This window comes from Phyllobates terribilis, unplaced genomic scaffold (assembly GCF_046119375.1).
Source record: "Phyllobates terribilis strain yellow unplaced genomic scaffold, ASM4611937v1 Scaffold_13__5_contigs__length_258822181, whole genome shotgun sequence".
Classification (NCBI taxonomy): Eukaryota; Metazoa; Chordata; class Amphibia; order Anura; family Dendrobatidae; genus Phyllobates; species Phyllobates terribilis.
Genome location: NW_027362773.1, coordinates 38,871,192 through 38,890,120, shown reverse-complemented (window position 1 = coordinate 38,890,120; position 18,929 = coordinate 38,871,192). Strand labels below are relative to the sequence as shown.

The 18,929-nt window shown below is 41.1% G+C and overlaps 1 protein-coding gene across 1 annotated transcript in view; it reads right to left on the bottom strand.

The window, feature by feature from the left end:
- The window catches only part of ANO3 (anoctamin 3), a 955,742-nt gene extending 943,457 nt beyond the window's left edge, over positions 1–12,285 (bottom strand). Inside the window, exon 1 of the mRNA XM_073658056.1 lies at positions 11,977–12,285. Coding sequence (XP_073514157.1) covers positions 11,977–12,130 — 154 coding nt within the window. The 5' untranslated portion in view covers positions 12,131–12,285. The remainder of the gene's footprint in view (positions 1–11,976) is intronic.
- Between the last annotated feature and the right edge of the window lie 6,644 nt (positions 12,286–18,929).

Below are 18,929 nucleotides of genomic sequence, written 5' to 3'. Positions count from 1 at the left end.
AGAATTAGCTGGGTAGAAAGGCAAAATGAGCAATTGTAAGGACATAGAGGGATGTAATATGATGAATGCTATATATTAAGAGGATAAAAACTTTGATGGGAGTGCTTGTTTAAATAATAATAATTGTATTTATATAGTGCCAAGATATTATGCAGCACTTTACAGTGCATTGTTGATCATGCATTTTGTAAAAGAAGTATGCATGGTCCTGGACTTGATGATGACCATTCTTGTGTCACTAATACTGTCTGTGCTATCAACCAGGGTTTGATTCCTGGTTGGATAATCTTCTCTAACCACGTGAATTAGTGCCAAAAAAATAACACTTAAGCAGCCTGTTGTGATCCTTGAACTGGATATGGGCCCAATCCTGCACAAGATTCTACCGGGAAGTTCACATCAGTCAAAATGCAAAAAAATTGAATTTTTTTAAATGATAATTTGGTTAAAAAAAGTTACAGTGACACAATATTAAGGTTTTTTGTTTGAAAAAGTGATATCAGTATTGATTTTGGTGAACTTGGACAGGTGGAAGTTGAGTTTCCACACAAATGGAGGATTGTGTTTCCTGGGGCACACATAAGGCTAACTGATGATGCAATGCGGGGAGAGGAAGAATATTATGGAAAGTAGTAGATGAGAATGATGTTGGTGATGATGACAATGACCACACATTACTTTATGATGTGGCCAGTCTACCAGAAAGATGACGTAGAGAAAAAGGAGGACAGCCTTGTTCTTATTGCTGGTCAGTTTGCTTTTCCCATAAGAGCAGGTGATGCAGCTTCATGTGCTGATGGAGAGCTCTACTTACTAGTTGATTTGCGCCGGCATCAACTACTCTAAAGTTGACTGAGAAGAAGCACGTCTGCTCCTGGAAGATCTTTAGGCTAGATATTGCCTTAGCTCTTAATGGACAATGCCACCACCCTCCTCTGCTGATGACATCACCTCCTCAACACCCTGATCTTGTTCTCAGGTCTTGTGCACCACACAATCATCATCATCGTCATTCCTGACACAGCTTACAGTTGCCTCAGCGTAATAAATGTCCTGAGTTACTTTTCCCTCTGCCTGATTCCCACCTTTACATTTGCCCTTATGTAGACTGCCACTTCCACTGCCAATGCCCCAACCACCATGGCTGACCAAGCCAGCAATACTGATAGGCATTTGAATCAAAATCATTTTAGTCTAAGTTATTATTAAAGGATTAGATTTTTTTTGCATCAATTGACTTTGATGGAGGATAATTCTCATCTACTGTATATGCCATGCAATAATGACCAATTCCTCAATTTTGTGAGTGAAAAAGTTTGTTGAAACATGGAAAACTGGACCGAAATGAGCCACTAGTTCTTGATAATTTTTTATTGGATTCAGTCTCTAGCACAGTAATGAACAGTAATGAACCTTAAAGCTCCAGCAGCTATTTGGAGCCAACTTTGAAGCTGATCATTTCCCCCAAGGTCTGTCTGTAAGGCTATGTGCCCACGTTGTGGACCTGAAGCATATTTTTTACGCTTCTCCCTGGCGGGAAAATCGCATGCGGATATTACATGCGGTTTTCCCGCCAGGTAGAAGCGTTTGTGAGGCGTCTTTGCATGCATTTCCGCATGCGGGTTATCAAGCACTTCTCCAAGCATCACTTGGAAAAGTGCTTGACAACTTGTTCAGAATGGTAAAAAATAAAAAAATAAACTTTATACTCACCTTCTGATGCATTCTCTGCCCCGTCCGGAGGCTTGAGCGGCTCACGCTGTTGTGTGCAGGACCTGCGGTGACGTCATTGAGTCATGTGGTGGGTTACATGACTCAATGACGTGGCAGGTCCTTCAGACAACAGCGCGACGGAGGGAAAACATCAGAAGATAAGTATAAACTTTATTTTATTCTTTTTTTTACAGGTTCTTTGGTACCCAGGTCTGGATGAGAGTCTCCTCTCATCCAGACTTGGGTACCATCCGCACATTGATTCCGCTGCGCTTCCGCAAAATTAATGAACATGCTGCGGATTTTTGACCGCAGCATATACGCTGCGGAAAGATCCGCAGCATGGGCATTGACATTGCGGAATGCCATTGGGGACCATGGGGTGCGGATATACATGCGTTTTTCAAGCGTTTACGCTGCGGAAATTCCGCAGCATATACGCTTGAAAAACGCTACGTGGGCACACAGCCTAACTGCCATGTGAGTAGTCATTCTGAGCATTACAGCTCTACTCAGAACTGGCTGGTCTTCAGTAGCAAAAACCTACCAACCTTTTCAGAATCGACACAATCAACTGGAAAGTAGCTTGAAAGAATGTTTATCATTTGTTCTTACCTCTTACTCGTGTAGCAAAAATAACAGAACTATGTAATAGACATGGCAGGAAGGGAAAACTCACCCTGTTGCTTGTCCCGAGAAGAGACAGTTTACCTCACTCACTATATGAGCTACGTTTAGTATAAGGTAGGAATTAAATACAACTACAGTACATTTGTAAAGAGACAGACACTAGCGATGAGCAAGCATGATCTGTTAACCCTTTCAGCGAGCATGCTCGGGTGCTCGCCGAGTATCTTCGGCGTGTTCGAATGTTATATTTTAGTCACTCCGTGTGCATGATTTGTGACTGTTGGACAGCTTTAATACATGAGAGGAATGCCTAACAAACAGGCATTCCTCAGATGTATTAAAGCTGTAAAACAGTCGCAAATCATGCACACGGGAGTGACTAAAACATAAGATTTGAGCACGCCCGAAGATACTTGTAAAACTCCCGAGGATGCTCGTAAATCTCGAGTAACGAGCATGCTCGCTCATCACTAACAGGCACATATTAATCCACCACTCCTTGTATATTTTTCATTGGCGGATTCACAAATAGCCTGTTAGGCCACGTGCACATGTTCAGTATTTGGTCAGTATTTTACATCACATGTTTGTAAGCCAGGAGTGGAACAGTCAGAGGAAAAATATAAAAGAAACACGTCACCATTTCTGCATTTTTTACCCACTCCTGGTTTTGGCTTACAAATACTGATGTAAAAAACTCACCAAATACTCATGTGCATGTGGCCTTTACAGTAGATTGTATTCATGTTACCAAAGCAACAAAGATTATGAGAAATGCACTAGTTCTGTATATATGAAGGTTGGGGACTCAGAACAATTTCTTTTGGTGTGTCCAATGAAACTCAGACAGGGATGGCTAACCATGAAGATAAGGAACCTTTCTGACATAACATCCAAATATGTCCAGGTACATTACTTTATGCAGCGTTATTTTTATGAAGTCTCTATTAAGTATTATAAAGTTTATAACAGACTCCTGACATCAATTGTCTGAGGATCTGATTGGGTTATTAACACCTTACTGCCCCTGTACAATCAGCAATTGTATAGTGGAGATAAAATGAAAACATTATATAATTTATACGACATTGAATAGAATGAAAAATTAACAAACATTGTAATCTCCCACAACCATCAAAGTTATTTTCTAGAACAAAGTTTACTTTATTCCCACTGTCCTTCCAATTGTCTACTGAGTGTAAATGGCAAGGTTCCTCTGGGAAATCTGGTTGCTCACATTGCAGATGTAGTAATATTTGCACGTCAGTATTTGCCAATTTGCAGTACTATGGATATAGAGGTCCGAGCAAGTCCCACATGTATAATTTTTATTTCATGCTATCACAACTATGAGACACAGGAAGTCACAGAAACTCTCCAATAGGCAATATCATCATCATGCCCACAGGGAAGCTTGGAACAATGCAAAGTGTTCAGAGAGGTATTGATTCTTTGGTTAATATTAGACTTTAAAAGAAAATTCTGCTCCAAAGAAATAGTCTTCTGTATATTTATAGTATATGGCTACACGTGCTCTAAAAAGATATTGTTCTCCTAGTATCAAATAATATATACACAGACAGACCCCTTACTGATCAAATATCCATTGTATAGGTCATTAATATTACAGTCCAGGAAAATATGTTCAAGTAATAAATTCTGTCTGGTTTCAGCCACTACTGGGGAGAGCTTTCTCCATAATGTTTATACCAACCCAATTTAAAAAAAGTTGTAATACTGTGTAAAATGTAAAGAAAATGGGAATGCAATGATTTGAAGATCTTTTATAGCCATATTTTATTCACAAAAGAACCTAGAACACAGAACAGAAGTTGAAAGTTAGTAATTTTTCCATTTGATTTTAGACAAAAATAACTAATACAGAAATTGATGGCAGCAATACATCACCAAACAAGTTGGGACAAGGCCATGTCTACCATTGCGCAGCATCATCTTCTTTTTATTACAACAATCTCTAAACATCTGAGAAGTGAGGAGCCCAATTGCTGGAGATTTGGGAGAGGAATGTTCTGCTGCTCCTGACTGATGTTCAACAGTCCTTTCCCAGGTTTTTCATTGTATAATGTGGCAAATGTTTTCTATTGGTGAGAGGTCTAGACTGCAGTCGGCCAGTTCATCACCCCAACTCTTCTTCCGTGAAGCCATGCTGTTGTGATGGGTACATTATGTGGTTTTGCATTGTTTTGCTGAAATATGCAAGGTCTTCTCTGAAATAGACGCTGCCTGGATGGAAGCAGATGTTGTACTAACACCTCTGTATATGCTCAGCACTGATATTGCTTTTCAAGTGTAAGCGCCCCATGCCATGGGCATTAATCATCAGAGATGCAGGAACTGTGCACTGATAAAAAGCCGGATGGTTCCACTCATCCTGACTCTGCAGGACATAGTGTCTGTGGTTTCCCTAAAGAATTTCACATTTTGATTCATCCAACTGCAGAACAGTTTTCCATTTTGCTTCAGTCGATCATAAATGAGCAGTGGCCCAGAGAAGCTGGTAGCATTTCTGGATTGTGTTGTTATATGGCTTCTTCTTTGCATGATAGAGCTTTAACTTGCATTTGGGTATTGCATGACGAACTGTGTCCATAGACAATGATTTCTGGAAGTATTCCTGAGCCCATGCAGGGATTTGCATGGCCAAATCTTGATTGTTATTAATACAGTGCCACCCGAGGGCTCGTAGATCACAAGAATCCAATAATGACTGTCAGCCTTGTTCTTTCTGCTCATGGATTTCTCCAGATCTCTGAATCTTTTGATGACATTGCATTATGTAGATGGTAGGATATGTCTTTTTTTATGTTGAGGAACATTTTTCTGAAATTGGTCCACGATTTTTAGTTGTAGTTGTTCACATATTGGTTAACCTCTGACCATCTTTGCTTCTAAGAGACTCTGAGTCTGTAACATGCTCTTTTTCTACATGAAATTGAGCCTTAACCTGTTTTTCATTAGCATCATTTAACTTTTTTTGAGATGTGTTGCTGCCATCAATTTCTAAATGAGTTACATTTTTTAAAATGAAATACAAAAATGTTCAAATTTCACCTTCTGGTCTGTGTTCTGTATTCTGTTGCGAATAAAATACAGCTATAATAGATTTACAAATCATTGAATTCATGCCAGTCTTGATGAGGGGGCATGATGGAGTCAGAAGTTTCTTCTTCATGAAAAAGTGCATGCTTCTTCATGAATATGGGGTATCTGTGCCTCCATGTGCTACGCTAGAAATCAGGGACTGGAGTGAGATTTCTGGCGTACAGAACGCCACAGCTTATTTTGAATTAGATGAACCACCCTGCTGCACCCCTCTCCCACCCCATCTCCAAATGCCAAAATTCAAAAAATGTTGGTACAACTCCCAATTGCACCTACGTTTTGTGAATTTTCAAAGCTTTTTTGCCAGAATTCTATCATGAAATCATTGACTAATAAAGTCCTGTGTTTCTACTATGTGGGAACATGAGCTCAGAGCTACTTTGGTTCTACTCAATATTAGTTAGGAGTTTTTTTATGTGAAAATCAGATGTTACAATCATACAGGTTATTATTCTCCTTTGGGAGATCACTTGTTTTACGAGTTAGTTTTCTATACTTTTAATTTCTTTAATTCCTTTATTTTGAGCTCCAGGATACTTGTTAATCTTAGTGTAGATGTGTCAGGTGTGATTTATGTCAGATTAAAGTCCACTATGAATTCTTATTCCCAAGAATAAAAAAAAACCTTAAAGGTAAGCGATTTCAGGACGTAGAAGAGGTTAAGAAAAAATAGCTGGAGGCACTTAATAGTATTAACAGCATTAATACATAAGAATATAAAGCCAATCAGACTCCTCTTGATAGTATTACATGATGGATAAGTGTCTCAGCATTGAGGACACTAAGAAATGGGCAATGGTGAGGACTGTAGATGCAGTGGCTGGCCAAGAAGACTTGTGAAGGAAATGAAAGATAAATGATGCTTACTTCTCTTCGAATTTGAAAGATATCAAGCAGTTCCATGAGCTCAGAACTAACAACCATCAGTGGAATCCAGCTAAACAATCTACTGTGCAGAGAAGTCTGGCCGGGATTGGTCTTCGTGGATAAATTTAGTTCAAAAACTATATCTTCAACATGGAAACATGGAAAGTAAGCTAACTCAATTATGAATGAACATACTCTATAGGAACAAATGTCAGCAGGTGCTCTGGACAAAATGTGAAATATTTAGCAGTTACGGAAGATAGTTTGCTCACCACAGGCTTGAGAGCAGTACAATAACGAGTGTCTGCAGACATCAGTGAAACATGGTTGTGCTTCTCTGCAAGTTTTGGGGCTACATTTCAGCAAATGGAGTTGGGGATGCGTTCAAAATTTTCAGTGTCCCCAATGCTGAGACATTCAGGCGGTTACTTATCCATCATGTAATACTATCTGGGAAGCATCTAATCTGATCCAAATTTATTCCGTAGAAAGACAATAACCTCAACTATACCGCCAATATTATTAAAACTATCTTCAGTGTAAAGAATAAGGAGTCCTTGAAGTGATTATATGGTCTTACAGAGCCCTGATATCAACATCGTCCAGTTTGCCTGAGATTGCCTAAAGAGCAGAAGAATTTGAGAGAATACATCCACAGAAGATCTGTGGTTAGTTTTCCAAGATGTTTGGAGCAACTTCCTTGCTGAGTTCCTACAGAAACTATGTACAAGTGACAAGTGCAACTAGAGGAATTGATGCAGTTTTGAAGGAAAATGGTGATCACACAAAATATTGATTTCATTTAGATTTCTCTCTTGTTTTCTCACTTTGCATTTGGTTAATTGAGAAAACACTTTTACTTTTGAAAACACTCTTATTCTGAAGCAATTTTTCCACACCTACCTAAAATTTCTGGACAGAACTGTATATTTGTTTGTGCATGCACTAATCTGGTCTGGTTTACAGACCAGAGTTATGCATAAAAATGAGGATGAGCATACAGAACCACTCACGTCCACAATTATTAGACGTGACTGTCCCGTTTTATTTTTATAGAGAGATCTGAACCCGACCTTAGGGTACACTTCCATGTAGCATTGCCACTGCAGACCTTCTGCAACAGAGATGCCAAAGCGAAATCCAAAATTGTATTATTTTACAGCTGTGGACTTTGTTGCTAAAATGGTTCAGATGGGCAGCACCCTTTGCATTGCAAAGGGATCGTTCATGTCAGCATATACATCAGACGAGTGCTATCCTATTTTTAATTGGAGGAGATAATCTATGGCCTTCTTACTGTAGGTAAAGGGTGAAATTCGCAATGATATCGGAATCATAAATTAACATACCGCTGATCTTAAATCTGCAGCTCTTTTGAATATATATATGTGTATATATATATATATATATATATATATATATATAGTACATGTAAATATATGTATATTTATATATACTGTATTTATTACAGTGGGTACGGAAAGTATTCAGACCCCTTTAAATTTTTCACTCTTTGCTTCATTGCAGCCATTTGGTAAATTCTAAAATGTTCATTTTTTTCTCATTAATGTAGACTCTGCACCCCATCTTGACTGAAAAAAACAGAAATGTAGAAATTTTTGCAAATGTATTAAAAAAGAAAAACGGATATATCACATGATCATAAGCATTCAGACCCTTTGCTCAGTCACTTATATTTAAGTTACATGCTGTCCATTTCCTTGTGATCCTCCTTGAGATGGTTCTACTCCTTCATTGGAGTCCAGCTGTGTTTAATTAAACTGATAGGACTTGATTTGGAAAGGCACGCACCTATCTATATAAGACCTCACAGCTCACAGTGCATGTCAGACCAAAGGAGAATCATGAGCTCAAAGGAATTGCCCAAGGAGCTCAGAGACAGAATTGTGGCAAGGCACAGATCTGGCCAAGGTTACAAAAGAATTTTTGCATTACTCAAGGTTCCTCAGAGCACAGTGGCCTCCATAATCCTTAAATGGAAGAAGTTTGAGACCACCAGAAGTCTTCCTAGACCTGCCATCCAGCCAAACTGAGCAATCATGGGAGAAAAGCCTTGGTGAGAGAGGTAAAGAAGAACCCCAAGATCACTGTGGCTGAGCTCCAGAGATGCAGTAGGGAAATGGGAGAAAGTTCCACAAAGTCAACTATCACTGCAGCCCTCCACCAGTCGGGCCTTTATGGCAAAATAGCCCGATGGAAGCCTCTCCTCATTGTAAGACATATGAAAGTCTGCATAGAGTTTGCTCAAAAACACATGAAGAACTTCCAGACTATGAGAAATAAGATTCTCTGGTCTGATGAGACGAAGATAGAACATTTTGGTGATAATTCTAAGCGGTATGTGTGGAGAAAACCAGGCACTACTCATCACCTGCCCAATACAATCCTAACAGTGAAACAAGGTGGTGGCAGAATCATGCTATGGAGGTGTTTTTCAGCTGTAGGAACAGGACGACTGGTTGCAATTGAAGGAAACATGAATGCGGCCAAGTACAGAGATATCCTGGATGAAAACCTCTTCCAGAGTGCTCTGGACCTCAGACTTGGCCGAAAGTTCACCTTCCAAAAAGACAAGGACCCTAAGCACACAGCTAAAATAACAAAGGAGTGGCTTCAGAACAACTCTGTGACCATTCTTGACTGGCCCAGCCAGAGCCCTGACCTAAACCCAATTGAGCATCTCTGGAGAGACTTGAAAATGGCTGTCCACCAACGTTCACCATCCAACCTGACGGAACTGGAGAGGATCTGCAAGGAAGAATAGCATAAGATCCCCAAATCCAGGTGTGAAAAACCTGTTGCATCATTCCCAAGAAGACTCATGGCTGTACTAGCTCAAAAGGGTGCTTCTACTCAGTACTGAGCAAAGGGTCTGAATACTTATGACCATGTGATATTTCAGTTTTTCTTTTTTAATAAATTTGCAAACATTTCTACATTTCTGTTTTCTTTTTCAGTCAAGATGGGGTGCAGCATGTACTTTAATGAGAAAAAAAATGAACTTTTTAGAATTTACCAAATGGCTGCAATGAAACAAAGAGTAAAAAATTTAAAGGGGTCTGAATACTTTCCGTACCCACTGTATCTGAATCTTTACAAGGCAGTATGCAGTTAAGGTTCTGCAGAATATAAAGAAGAATTTTACCAGACGTGTTGTAGCTTGGAGCCATACATTCAAGTTCAAAGTAATCAACATCTGTGTTTGTCACAATAAAATTGCATGTACAGTCATTGTCACACTCATTTTCTTTCTTTTTTTACATATTTTCTGTAGTAGTAATGCACTTCCAATTTCATATAGCCAACAAAGGGCTATGTCTTCTCGCTGGCTTTTGGGCTCACATGAATTGGCCAATTTGAGTGCTAAGTACCTTCTTGTTTAATGTATTTTCTATAGCAGTTATGCAGTTCCAATTTCATATATTCAATGTTTGCATATTATTGCATTTCAGATTGCAGCTGTTTTTTCTTAGCTTTATTGACTTGGTAGTCTCAGCTTGCACCTGTTCACACTTGTATTGTTTTGTTTGGAGATGCTGGTCAGTCTTTTTGATGTTTCTAGTACACACCTTCTGTGCAGTCCTCCCATCATCCTAAGGCATTTTTAATTAGAGCTTGATAATACCTGCCTTTAAAATTGTAGGCTTTAAACCTGGGAGAGGTATTTTAGGTTAGGGTCTCAACAAAAGGATACACCTTGTCGCTGGTTGTTAGGCTCACACGAATTGGCCAATTTGTGTGCTAAGTACCATCAATTTTAACGTATTTTCTACAGCAGTAATGCAGTTCCAATTTCATATATTCAATATTTGTAGAATTATAGCGCTTCAGAGGGTAGCTGTTTTTTCTTATATGTATTATATATATACAGTACAGACCAAAAGTTTGGACACACCCTTTCATTTAAAGATTTTTCTGTATTTTCATGACTATGAAAATTGTACATTCACACTGAAGGCATCAAAACTATGAATTAACACATGTGGAATTATATACTTAGCAAAAAAAGGGTGAAACAACTGAAAATATGTCTTATATTCTAGGTTCTTCAAAGTAGCCACCTTTTGCTTTGATGACTGCTTTGCACACTCTTGGCATTCTCTTGATGAGCTTCAAGAGGTAGTCACCGGAAGTGGTCTTCCAACAATCTTGAAGGAGATCACAGAGATGCTTAGCAATTGTTGGCCCTTTTGCCTTCACTCTGCGGTCCAGCTCACCCCAAAACATCTCGATTGGGTTCAGGTCTCATGACTGTGGAGGCCAGGTCAACTGGCGTAGCACCCCATTACTCTCCTTCTTGGTCAAATAGCCCTTACACAGCCTGGAGGTGTGTTTGGGGTCATTGTCCTGTTGAAAAATAAATGATGGTCCAAATAAACGCAAACTGGATGGAATAGCATGCCGCTGCAAGATGCTGTGGTAGCCATGCTGGTTCAGTATGCCTTCAATTTTGAATAAATACCCAACAGTGTCACCAGCAAAGCACCCCCACACCATTACACCTCCTCCTCCATGCTTCACGGTGGGAACCAGGCATGTAGAGTCCATCCGTTCACCATTTCTGCGTCGCACAAAGACACGGTGGTTGGAACCAAAGATCTCAAACTTGGACTCATCAGACCAAAGCACAGATTTCCACTGGTCTAATGTCCATTCCTTTTGTTCTTTAGCCCAAACAAGTCTCTTCTGCTTGTTGCCTGTCCTTAGCAGTGGTTTCCTAGCAGCTATTTTACCATGAAGGCCTGCTGCACAAAGTCTCCTCTTAACAGTTGTTGTAGAGATGTGTCTGCTGCTAGAACTCTGTGTGGCATTGACCTGGTCTCTAATCTGAGCTGCTGTTAACCTGTGATTTCTGAGGCTGGTGACTTGGATAAACTTATCCTCAGAAGCAGAGGTGACTCTTGGTCTTCCTTTCCTGGGGCGGTCCTCATGTGAGCCAGTTTCTTTGTAGCGCTTGATGGTTTTTGCAACTGCACTTGGGGACACATTCAAAGTTTGCCCAATTTTTTGGACTGACTGACCTTCATTTCTTAAAGTAATTATGGCCACTCGTTTTTCTTTACTTAGCTGCTTTTTTCTTGCCATAATACAAATTCTAACAGTCTATTCAGTAGGACTATCAGCTGTGTATCCACCTGACTTCTGCACTACACAACTGATGGTCCCAACCCCATTTATAAGGCAAGAAATCCCACTTATTAAACCTGACAGGGCACACCTGTGAAGTGAAAACCATTTCCGGTGATTACCTCTTGACGCTCTTCAAGAGAATGCCAAGAGTGTGCAAAGCAGTCATCAAAGCAAAAGGTGGCTACTTTGAAGAACCTAGAATATAAGACATATTTTCAGTTGTTTCACCCTTTTTGTTAAGTATATAACTCCACATGTGTTAATTCATAGTTTTGATGCCTTCAGTGTGAATGCACAATTTTCATAGTCATGAAAATACAGAAAAATCTTTAAATGAGAAGGTGTGTCCAAACTTTTGGTCTGTACTGTATATATATACACATAGTAACAGAATTTTGCACATTTTCCACACATTGGTTATCAGTCATTATAAAACCTCTTTACAAGGCAGTATGCAGTTAAGGTTCTGCAGAATATAAAGTAAAATCTTACCAGACGTGTTGCAGCTTGGAGCCATACATTCAGGTTCACAGTAATCGACATCTGCTTCACTGGTGTTTGTCACAATAAAATTGTATTTGAAGCCATTGTCACACTCAGTTTCTTCTGAGGAAAGATTATCCAATTCAACTTTCACTGCTGACATTATGAAAACCTTTCACCTCTCAGAAAGAAGAAAAAATTCCACCTTTCAAAGGGCAAAGTTGTGAAAGTGCAGAGTTGTCTGCCGTAGTCACTTTTTCTTTTTCTCTCCTTCAATCATCTGCTCGCTGTCTCCCATAAGATATGTTAGAAGAGTTTCTAAAAGCGACAACACCTCATTGCTTCAATTATTTATTCTTTTGCTAGACTTGAAGGAGTCGTTTTCTTTGAAAGTGCTGGATCCTGTCAAAGATAGTGCTGAGTTTCTGCTGGAGACTCGGATATGGGAACACATTCTAAGCAAGTTTCCCTGTCAAGTTTCTGAAGACGGTACAGAGGACCAGCGGGGTGTGGCCAGAACTCTCTGATGCTCCTCCAGCTGAAGAATCTGATAACCATTGTGATATCCCTAATCATCATGGTTATACTAATGCTACAGCTTTAACAGATACCGGTGAATTGTCCTATAATGAAAAGTTACACAATCTTCAGATATACTCCAAGTATCAATTCTTCTGCTTGCTGTCATTCAAAAACAACCTCCACTGTTTGCTTCCAGCAGTTAGAAATCTGTCCAAATCATATGATGTGAACAAACACCTACACAGCTTGTTATAACACAGTTATCAGAGCAATGCCTTGTAACACCCCTAACCCTCAACTAGAAAGGTTCATTTCTCAATGACTGAAAGCAGAGATCTTGAAAATGACAAATTAATGCAGAAGGTATATTGAAACATTTTCTTTTACCAGGATGAAACTTTATTTGCTTAAATTGTCAACACATTAATGCTCCATGCTTGTAAGATAATGTGGAATCGATATTTAAAGGGAACCTGTCAAGTGCGCATAGAAAGACCCCACTTTGCTACATATTACTAGGGCGTTGACATTTTCAGGTACCAATTGTCCAATTTCTCAGCACATCTTAATCTAAAGGGGCAGAGTTTATAAATGAGGGAGTTCTGGAGTGTAAAGGGTCATGGACTGGGGCGAGTGGGAATTGGTGCAAAATTTAAACAGCTCCAGAAATATGCAAATATTTTTTTGGCGATCTTGATGAGGGAACATGTAGGAGTAAGACGGTCCTAATTCATTAAGGGGTACACATCTCTTAATGATTTTGGTACATCTGACATGTGGCATGCGCTTCCACTTGCCATGCCAGAAATCTGACTCCAGTCCCCTACAGGAGTAAGATTTCTGGCAAAAGGAATGACACAGCTCATCATAAATTAGATAAGATGTTGCATCTCGACCCTGTCCTTCCCCAGTTCTGCCCATTTTGGTAGAGCTTGGAAAAACTGGTGTTAAGATGCCAAAAGTCTCAAAATCAAAAATGTTTAGACTTTTCAAAGCATTTTACGCCATAATTCTAACGAAACAGCTTTGATGAATTGGGGCCCATGTATTCTTATTTCTGCATGTCACACACATGCGTTCTCTATGTTTGAAGCCCAGTATGTAATATTTTTGTTACCCATATAGCATTAACATGTACCACAGGAAATGGTGCAGAGATTGTCATCACTAACAACTGTTCCCAGTTCGCAATCTACTTCCCCCTATCTCACACATATACCAGAGCAAAATTTACATACGCTAACTAGATCAAGAACAATGGCAACTGCTATAATTTTTTTCTTTGAAGTAAACATCTTGCATTTAATATTATATTCGCAAACAACAGTATTTGATTTAAAAAAAAGAAAAAAAAACGTTTCCAGAATGCAGAACATACAAGTTAAAAGACACTGGCCAAAATGTAGCTAGGGATGCAGGAACTTTGGAGTGATAAGAGTGACTCCTAGTGGTCAAAGACTGCTTAACACAGTATTAGGGCAGGTGCAGATGACCATGTGTTCTTCATCCGAGCAAAATGGTCCTATTATGCTAATCAGACTCCGATCAAAGTTTAATCATTTCTGCACAGAACAGTCTGCCTGATCACAATTGACTAAGAGGTATAATTTATGGACCATTTTTTTTATATAAAAATAGACATGTAAAGTCTGCCAGTGCACTGTATTATTAAATGTGCTCTTGGTTACTGAGTTACCACTTTACATTACTAAGGCTGTGTTTGTGTTTGTTTTAAAGTGATTAAAAGGGGTTGAATACAGTCCTAGGAAATCTCCGAGTGTTACATACTTTTTTCAGGGCAATTGGAGGCTTTGCAGTATTGAGATTTGTGGTGAATCGTTTCACTGCAAATCAAATTTTCTGGAGACATTTGTTGAACCTGGTGAAATTAAATTTCAAAAGATTCGATCATCTCTACTATACATAATTATTATATGTTTATACTTTGTTCATGAAGACTGTTCATGAATCATATAATCTCTAGTGATGAGCGAGCACTAAAATGCTCGGGTACTCATTGCTCGGGTTGAGCAAATTGGAATACTCGGGTGCTCAACCTGACCAATGAGCCCAATGTAAGTCTATGGGAAACTCGAGCATTTTTCAGGCCGCTCCCCCCGGCGGTCTGCAGAGGGCCTAAAAATTGCCCAAATCAATGGGAACAGTGCTCAAATTACATGGGAACAGCATGGGGAAGACCCCTGGAAGCATTTTTAACTCCCAGGTTACTGCTGTGAACAATGTTGTCAGAAGTATTACGCCACTTTTACGGACTCACAATAAAACATACAAAAACAAAACCAAAATTGATTTTCCTGGGAAATATGTTAAGGAACATCCTTTCCAGGGTAATGACTTATATATAAGGCAAAATAAATAACCAAAAGCAAAAACACTCCTCAACACCTTGGGCTAAGTGCACACGTATCGTTTTTGATGCGTTTTTGCACTTTTGCATTGCTTTCAACCAAGACAAATACATTCACCGGAAAATGTCATTTTAAAATTTTACAACCTTATCTGGCTATGTGGTGTGTGACACATCATCAGACACATCCAATTTCATTTATGATGGAGGAACTCTGAAAGCCACAAAGCCTATTTCTATAGGGCCAGCAGTCGGCCCTCGCTATTGCTAGAGAGTCATCAAACAGCTATGCTTGGTTGTTCCCATTATTAACAAGTGGGTCTCCTATACTGCTATTGTGTAAGCAGTGACTGCAAGGACTGCCAAAAATTTGGACGCAGCCCAATACCCCTTTGAAGAGACATAGAGGAGGGTCTCAGTGAAAAAAAACTTTTTTCCATTATAAAGGAGCGGGTCTCCTATAGTGGTAATGCCCATGCTATGACTGCAAGGGCTGTCAAAATGTGGGAAAAACCCCACTATCAATTTAAAGACACATAGAGCAGGGCCACAGTAACGACATGTTCCCATTAGAAAGGAGAGGGTTTGCTATTCAGTTATAGGGTTTGCAGTGAGTCCAACGGCTGCCAAAATTTAGAATAAACCCTACTAACAATTTAAAGACACAGAGAGCTTGGCTACAGTAACGAGTACGACATGTTCACATTAGAAAGAAGTGGGTCTGCTATACAGTTATAGGTTATGCAGTGTGTCCAAAATTTTGGAAAGTCCCCACTAACAATTTAAAGACACATACAGGTGGGCCTCAGTATCGACATATTCCCATTAGAAAGGAGAGAGTGTCCCATACTGTTTGCCTATACAGTGACTGCATTGGCTGTCAAAAATTTAGAGGCGCTCCAATGTCCCTTGCAAGAGACGTAGGGGTCAGAGAGCCTCCTGAAAACAATGTCCCCATTATTAGTAAGTGGGTCTCCCATACTGTTTGCCTATGCAGTGAAGCAACGGCTGCCAAAAATTTGGAGGAACTCCAATGCCCCTTGCAAGAGATGTAGAGGTCAGGGGGCCTCCTGAAATGAATGTTCCCATTATTAGGAAGTGTGTCTCCCACACTGTTTGCCTATGCAGTGAAGGAACGGCTGCCAAAAATTTGGAGGAACTCCAATGCCCCTTCCAAGAGACGTAGAGGTCAGAGGGCCTCCTGAAAACAATGTTCCCATTATTAGGAAGTGGGTGTCCCATACTGTTTTCCTATGCAATGAAGCAACGGCTGGCAAAAATTTGGAGGAACTCCAATGTACCTTGCAAGAGACATAGATATGTTGAAATGGTACATATGGTGGTGATATGGTGATGGAGAATGAGGATGCGTAGAACGAGGAAGACAAGAGCAAATAGACAAAATCAGGAAGCGTATACCCATGTCTGGGTGTGAAGACAGAGGTGCATGGGAATAGAGTTAGTCCTCCCAAAAGCAGACACTGTATTTCAGTTTATGTTGCGCTGCTATCATTCGGTGGTGTTGAGAAGTCTGGCCCAATCCAGCCCTTGTTCATTTTTATAAGAGTCAGCCTGTCAACATTTTCAGTTGACAGGCGGATGCGCCTATCGGCTATAATTTCACCAGCGGCACTAATACCCACTCTGACAAAAAGCTAGTGGCAGGGCAGGCCAGGACCTCCAAGGCATAGAGAGAAAGTTTATGCCACATGTCCAGCTTGAATACCCAATAATTATAAGGCACAGAGGAATCACGGAGGATGTTGGTACGTTCGGCAAGGTACTCCTTCACCATCTTCCGAAACTTTTCCCTCCTTGGGAGATTACCACGTGCCTCAGGGAGAGTCAGAGAAAACTGTTCCAGAAATTTGACTGTGTTCCCCTGCCTCTGCCGGATTGCATTTGGGTCTCTCTCACCTGTACTCCTTGGTTGTCCAACAAACTGTGACCTCTTCTGCCAGTGTTTTCAGATGGGAATTTTTTTTAATAATTCCGCAACAAGGGCATTCTTGTACTGCCCCATTTTCTTAGGATTTTCCAGCATGGGAATAAGAGACAGAAAGTTTTCCTTTTAGCGAGGGTCTAGAAGTGTCACCAACCAGTAATAACTGTCACCCAAAATTTGGACAACGCGAGGGTCACGGTAAAGGCAGCGTAACATAAACTCAGCCACTTGTGCCAGACTGCAAAGAGGCAAGACTTCCATGTCCTCAAAAAGAGGACGACTGACCATGCTCTCCTCCTCATCCTCATCCTCTTCTTCCTCCTCCTTTTCCTCAGGCTATCCACGCAGAACAGATGGTATGACAGTTGTGCAAGTAGTACAGCCTATAGAGTAGGAAACTTGCTCTTGTTCTTCCTCCTCCCCCTCCTCCACTTCCCCATTGTCACCCAATCCACATTGGGATGAGATGATGCTGGGCTGTGTGGAATCACCCTGTATGCTTCCTTGCTCCATCTCATCATGCTCCGCCTGCAATGCATCCTATTTAATTGTGAGCAGAGAGCATTTCAGAAGACAGAGAAGCGGGATGGTGATGCTAATTTTGGTGTCATCGCTGTTCACCATCTTGGTGGAGTCCTCAAAGTTTTGGAGGATGGTACATATGTCTGACATCCATGTCCACTCCTGAGGTCTTATGTGTGGAGTCTGAACTGAATACTGACGGCCTTGTTGATGCTGGTAGTAAACAACTGCCCTCTTTTGCTCAGAAATCCTTCCCAACATCTGCAATGTAGAGTTACAACATGTGGGGACATCGCAAATCAGTCGGTGAGCTGGAAGATGCTAACGCTGCTGAAGCACGGCAAGGGCGGTGGAAGCTGTAGTTGACTTTCTAAAATGGGCACACAGGTGGCGAACTTTGACAAGCAGATCACAAAACTTTTCCCCTAAACAAACTGTCCTTTTTATTGACCGCCTAGGGCCCCAGACCGGGTCACGCCCCCGTGACAATCCAAGGAACCGACCGACCTAGTGGCGAGTACCCCACGGTCCTAGGGGGCGCGTCACAAGCATTCGCGAAATGTGTGAATTTAGTCTTGTGGCTTGTGGGTCGTTGGCTGCGAATTTGCACTTGCATTCCAAGGACTGGGGTAGGGATAACTGAATGCTACGCTGGGACAAGGACGTAGACGTGCTTGCTGATGCTGCTAGTTGAGGAACCCTGGGGTTCGACCCCAAAGTCGGGTCCTTTGCTGCCATGTGCCTGATCATGCTAGTGGTGGTCAGGCTGCTAGTTTTGCTACCCCTGCTGATTCTGGCCTGGCCGGTGGTGCAAAGTCTTTTAAAAGTAACCAGATCTGGGAAGACCTAACAGTTGTACTGGCAACTTCTGTCATGTTGACATTACGAGGAACGCTTTCCCGCCTTGTGTCTGCGGCCACCACACTGCTTCTTCCTGCCTGTTGTGGTGCTACGCCTCCCTCCCCCTGTGTGCTGCTGTCCTCGCTCTGTATGTCCCTCTGCCAGGTTGGGTCAGTTACTATATCATCTACCACCTCGTCTTTCACTTCCGCACCCTGGTCCACCTTCTGACTTTCTGGCAATTGTGTCTCATCATCATCATCATCCACCTCTTGCCACAGTAATTGCACTTTCCCTCCATCGGCTTCTTGTGACTGTGGCTGTTCCAATATTCGGGCATTGCTGCAGGCGTTCTCCTCTCGACTCGCTTGAAGATGGCCGGGCGAGAGGCCCGAATCTATAAATGGAAAATTGAATAGCTCTTCTGAGTGTCCAAGTGTGGGTTCAGTTATCTCCGGGCACTCGGCATGGTGGGGAGGAAGGAGAATCAGGGTGAGGAATATGTGTTCCAGACTCACGGCTACTGAGACTTGACCGTGTAGAAGACAGGGTGGTGGGGGTGGTAGCAAAGTGACTGGAAGCATTATCTGCTATCCAACAAACAACTTTTTGATACTGCTCTGGGTTCAATAGTGGTGTATTGCAGTCTCCTACTAATTGGGACAAGAAGGTCGAGCAACAAGATGTGGGTGTTTGTTGTGGCACAATTTCAGTTTGCCCACGGCCACGTCCTCGGCCTCTGCATGCAACATCACATCCACTTCC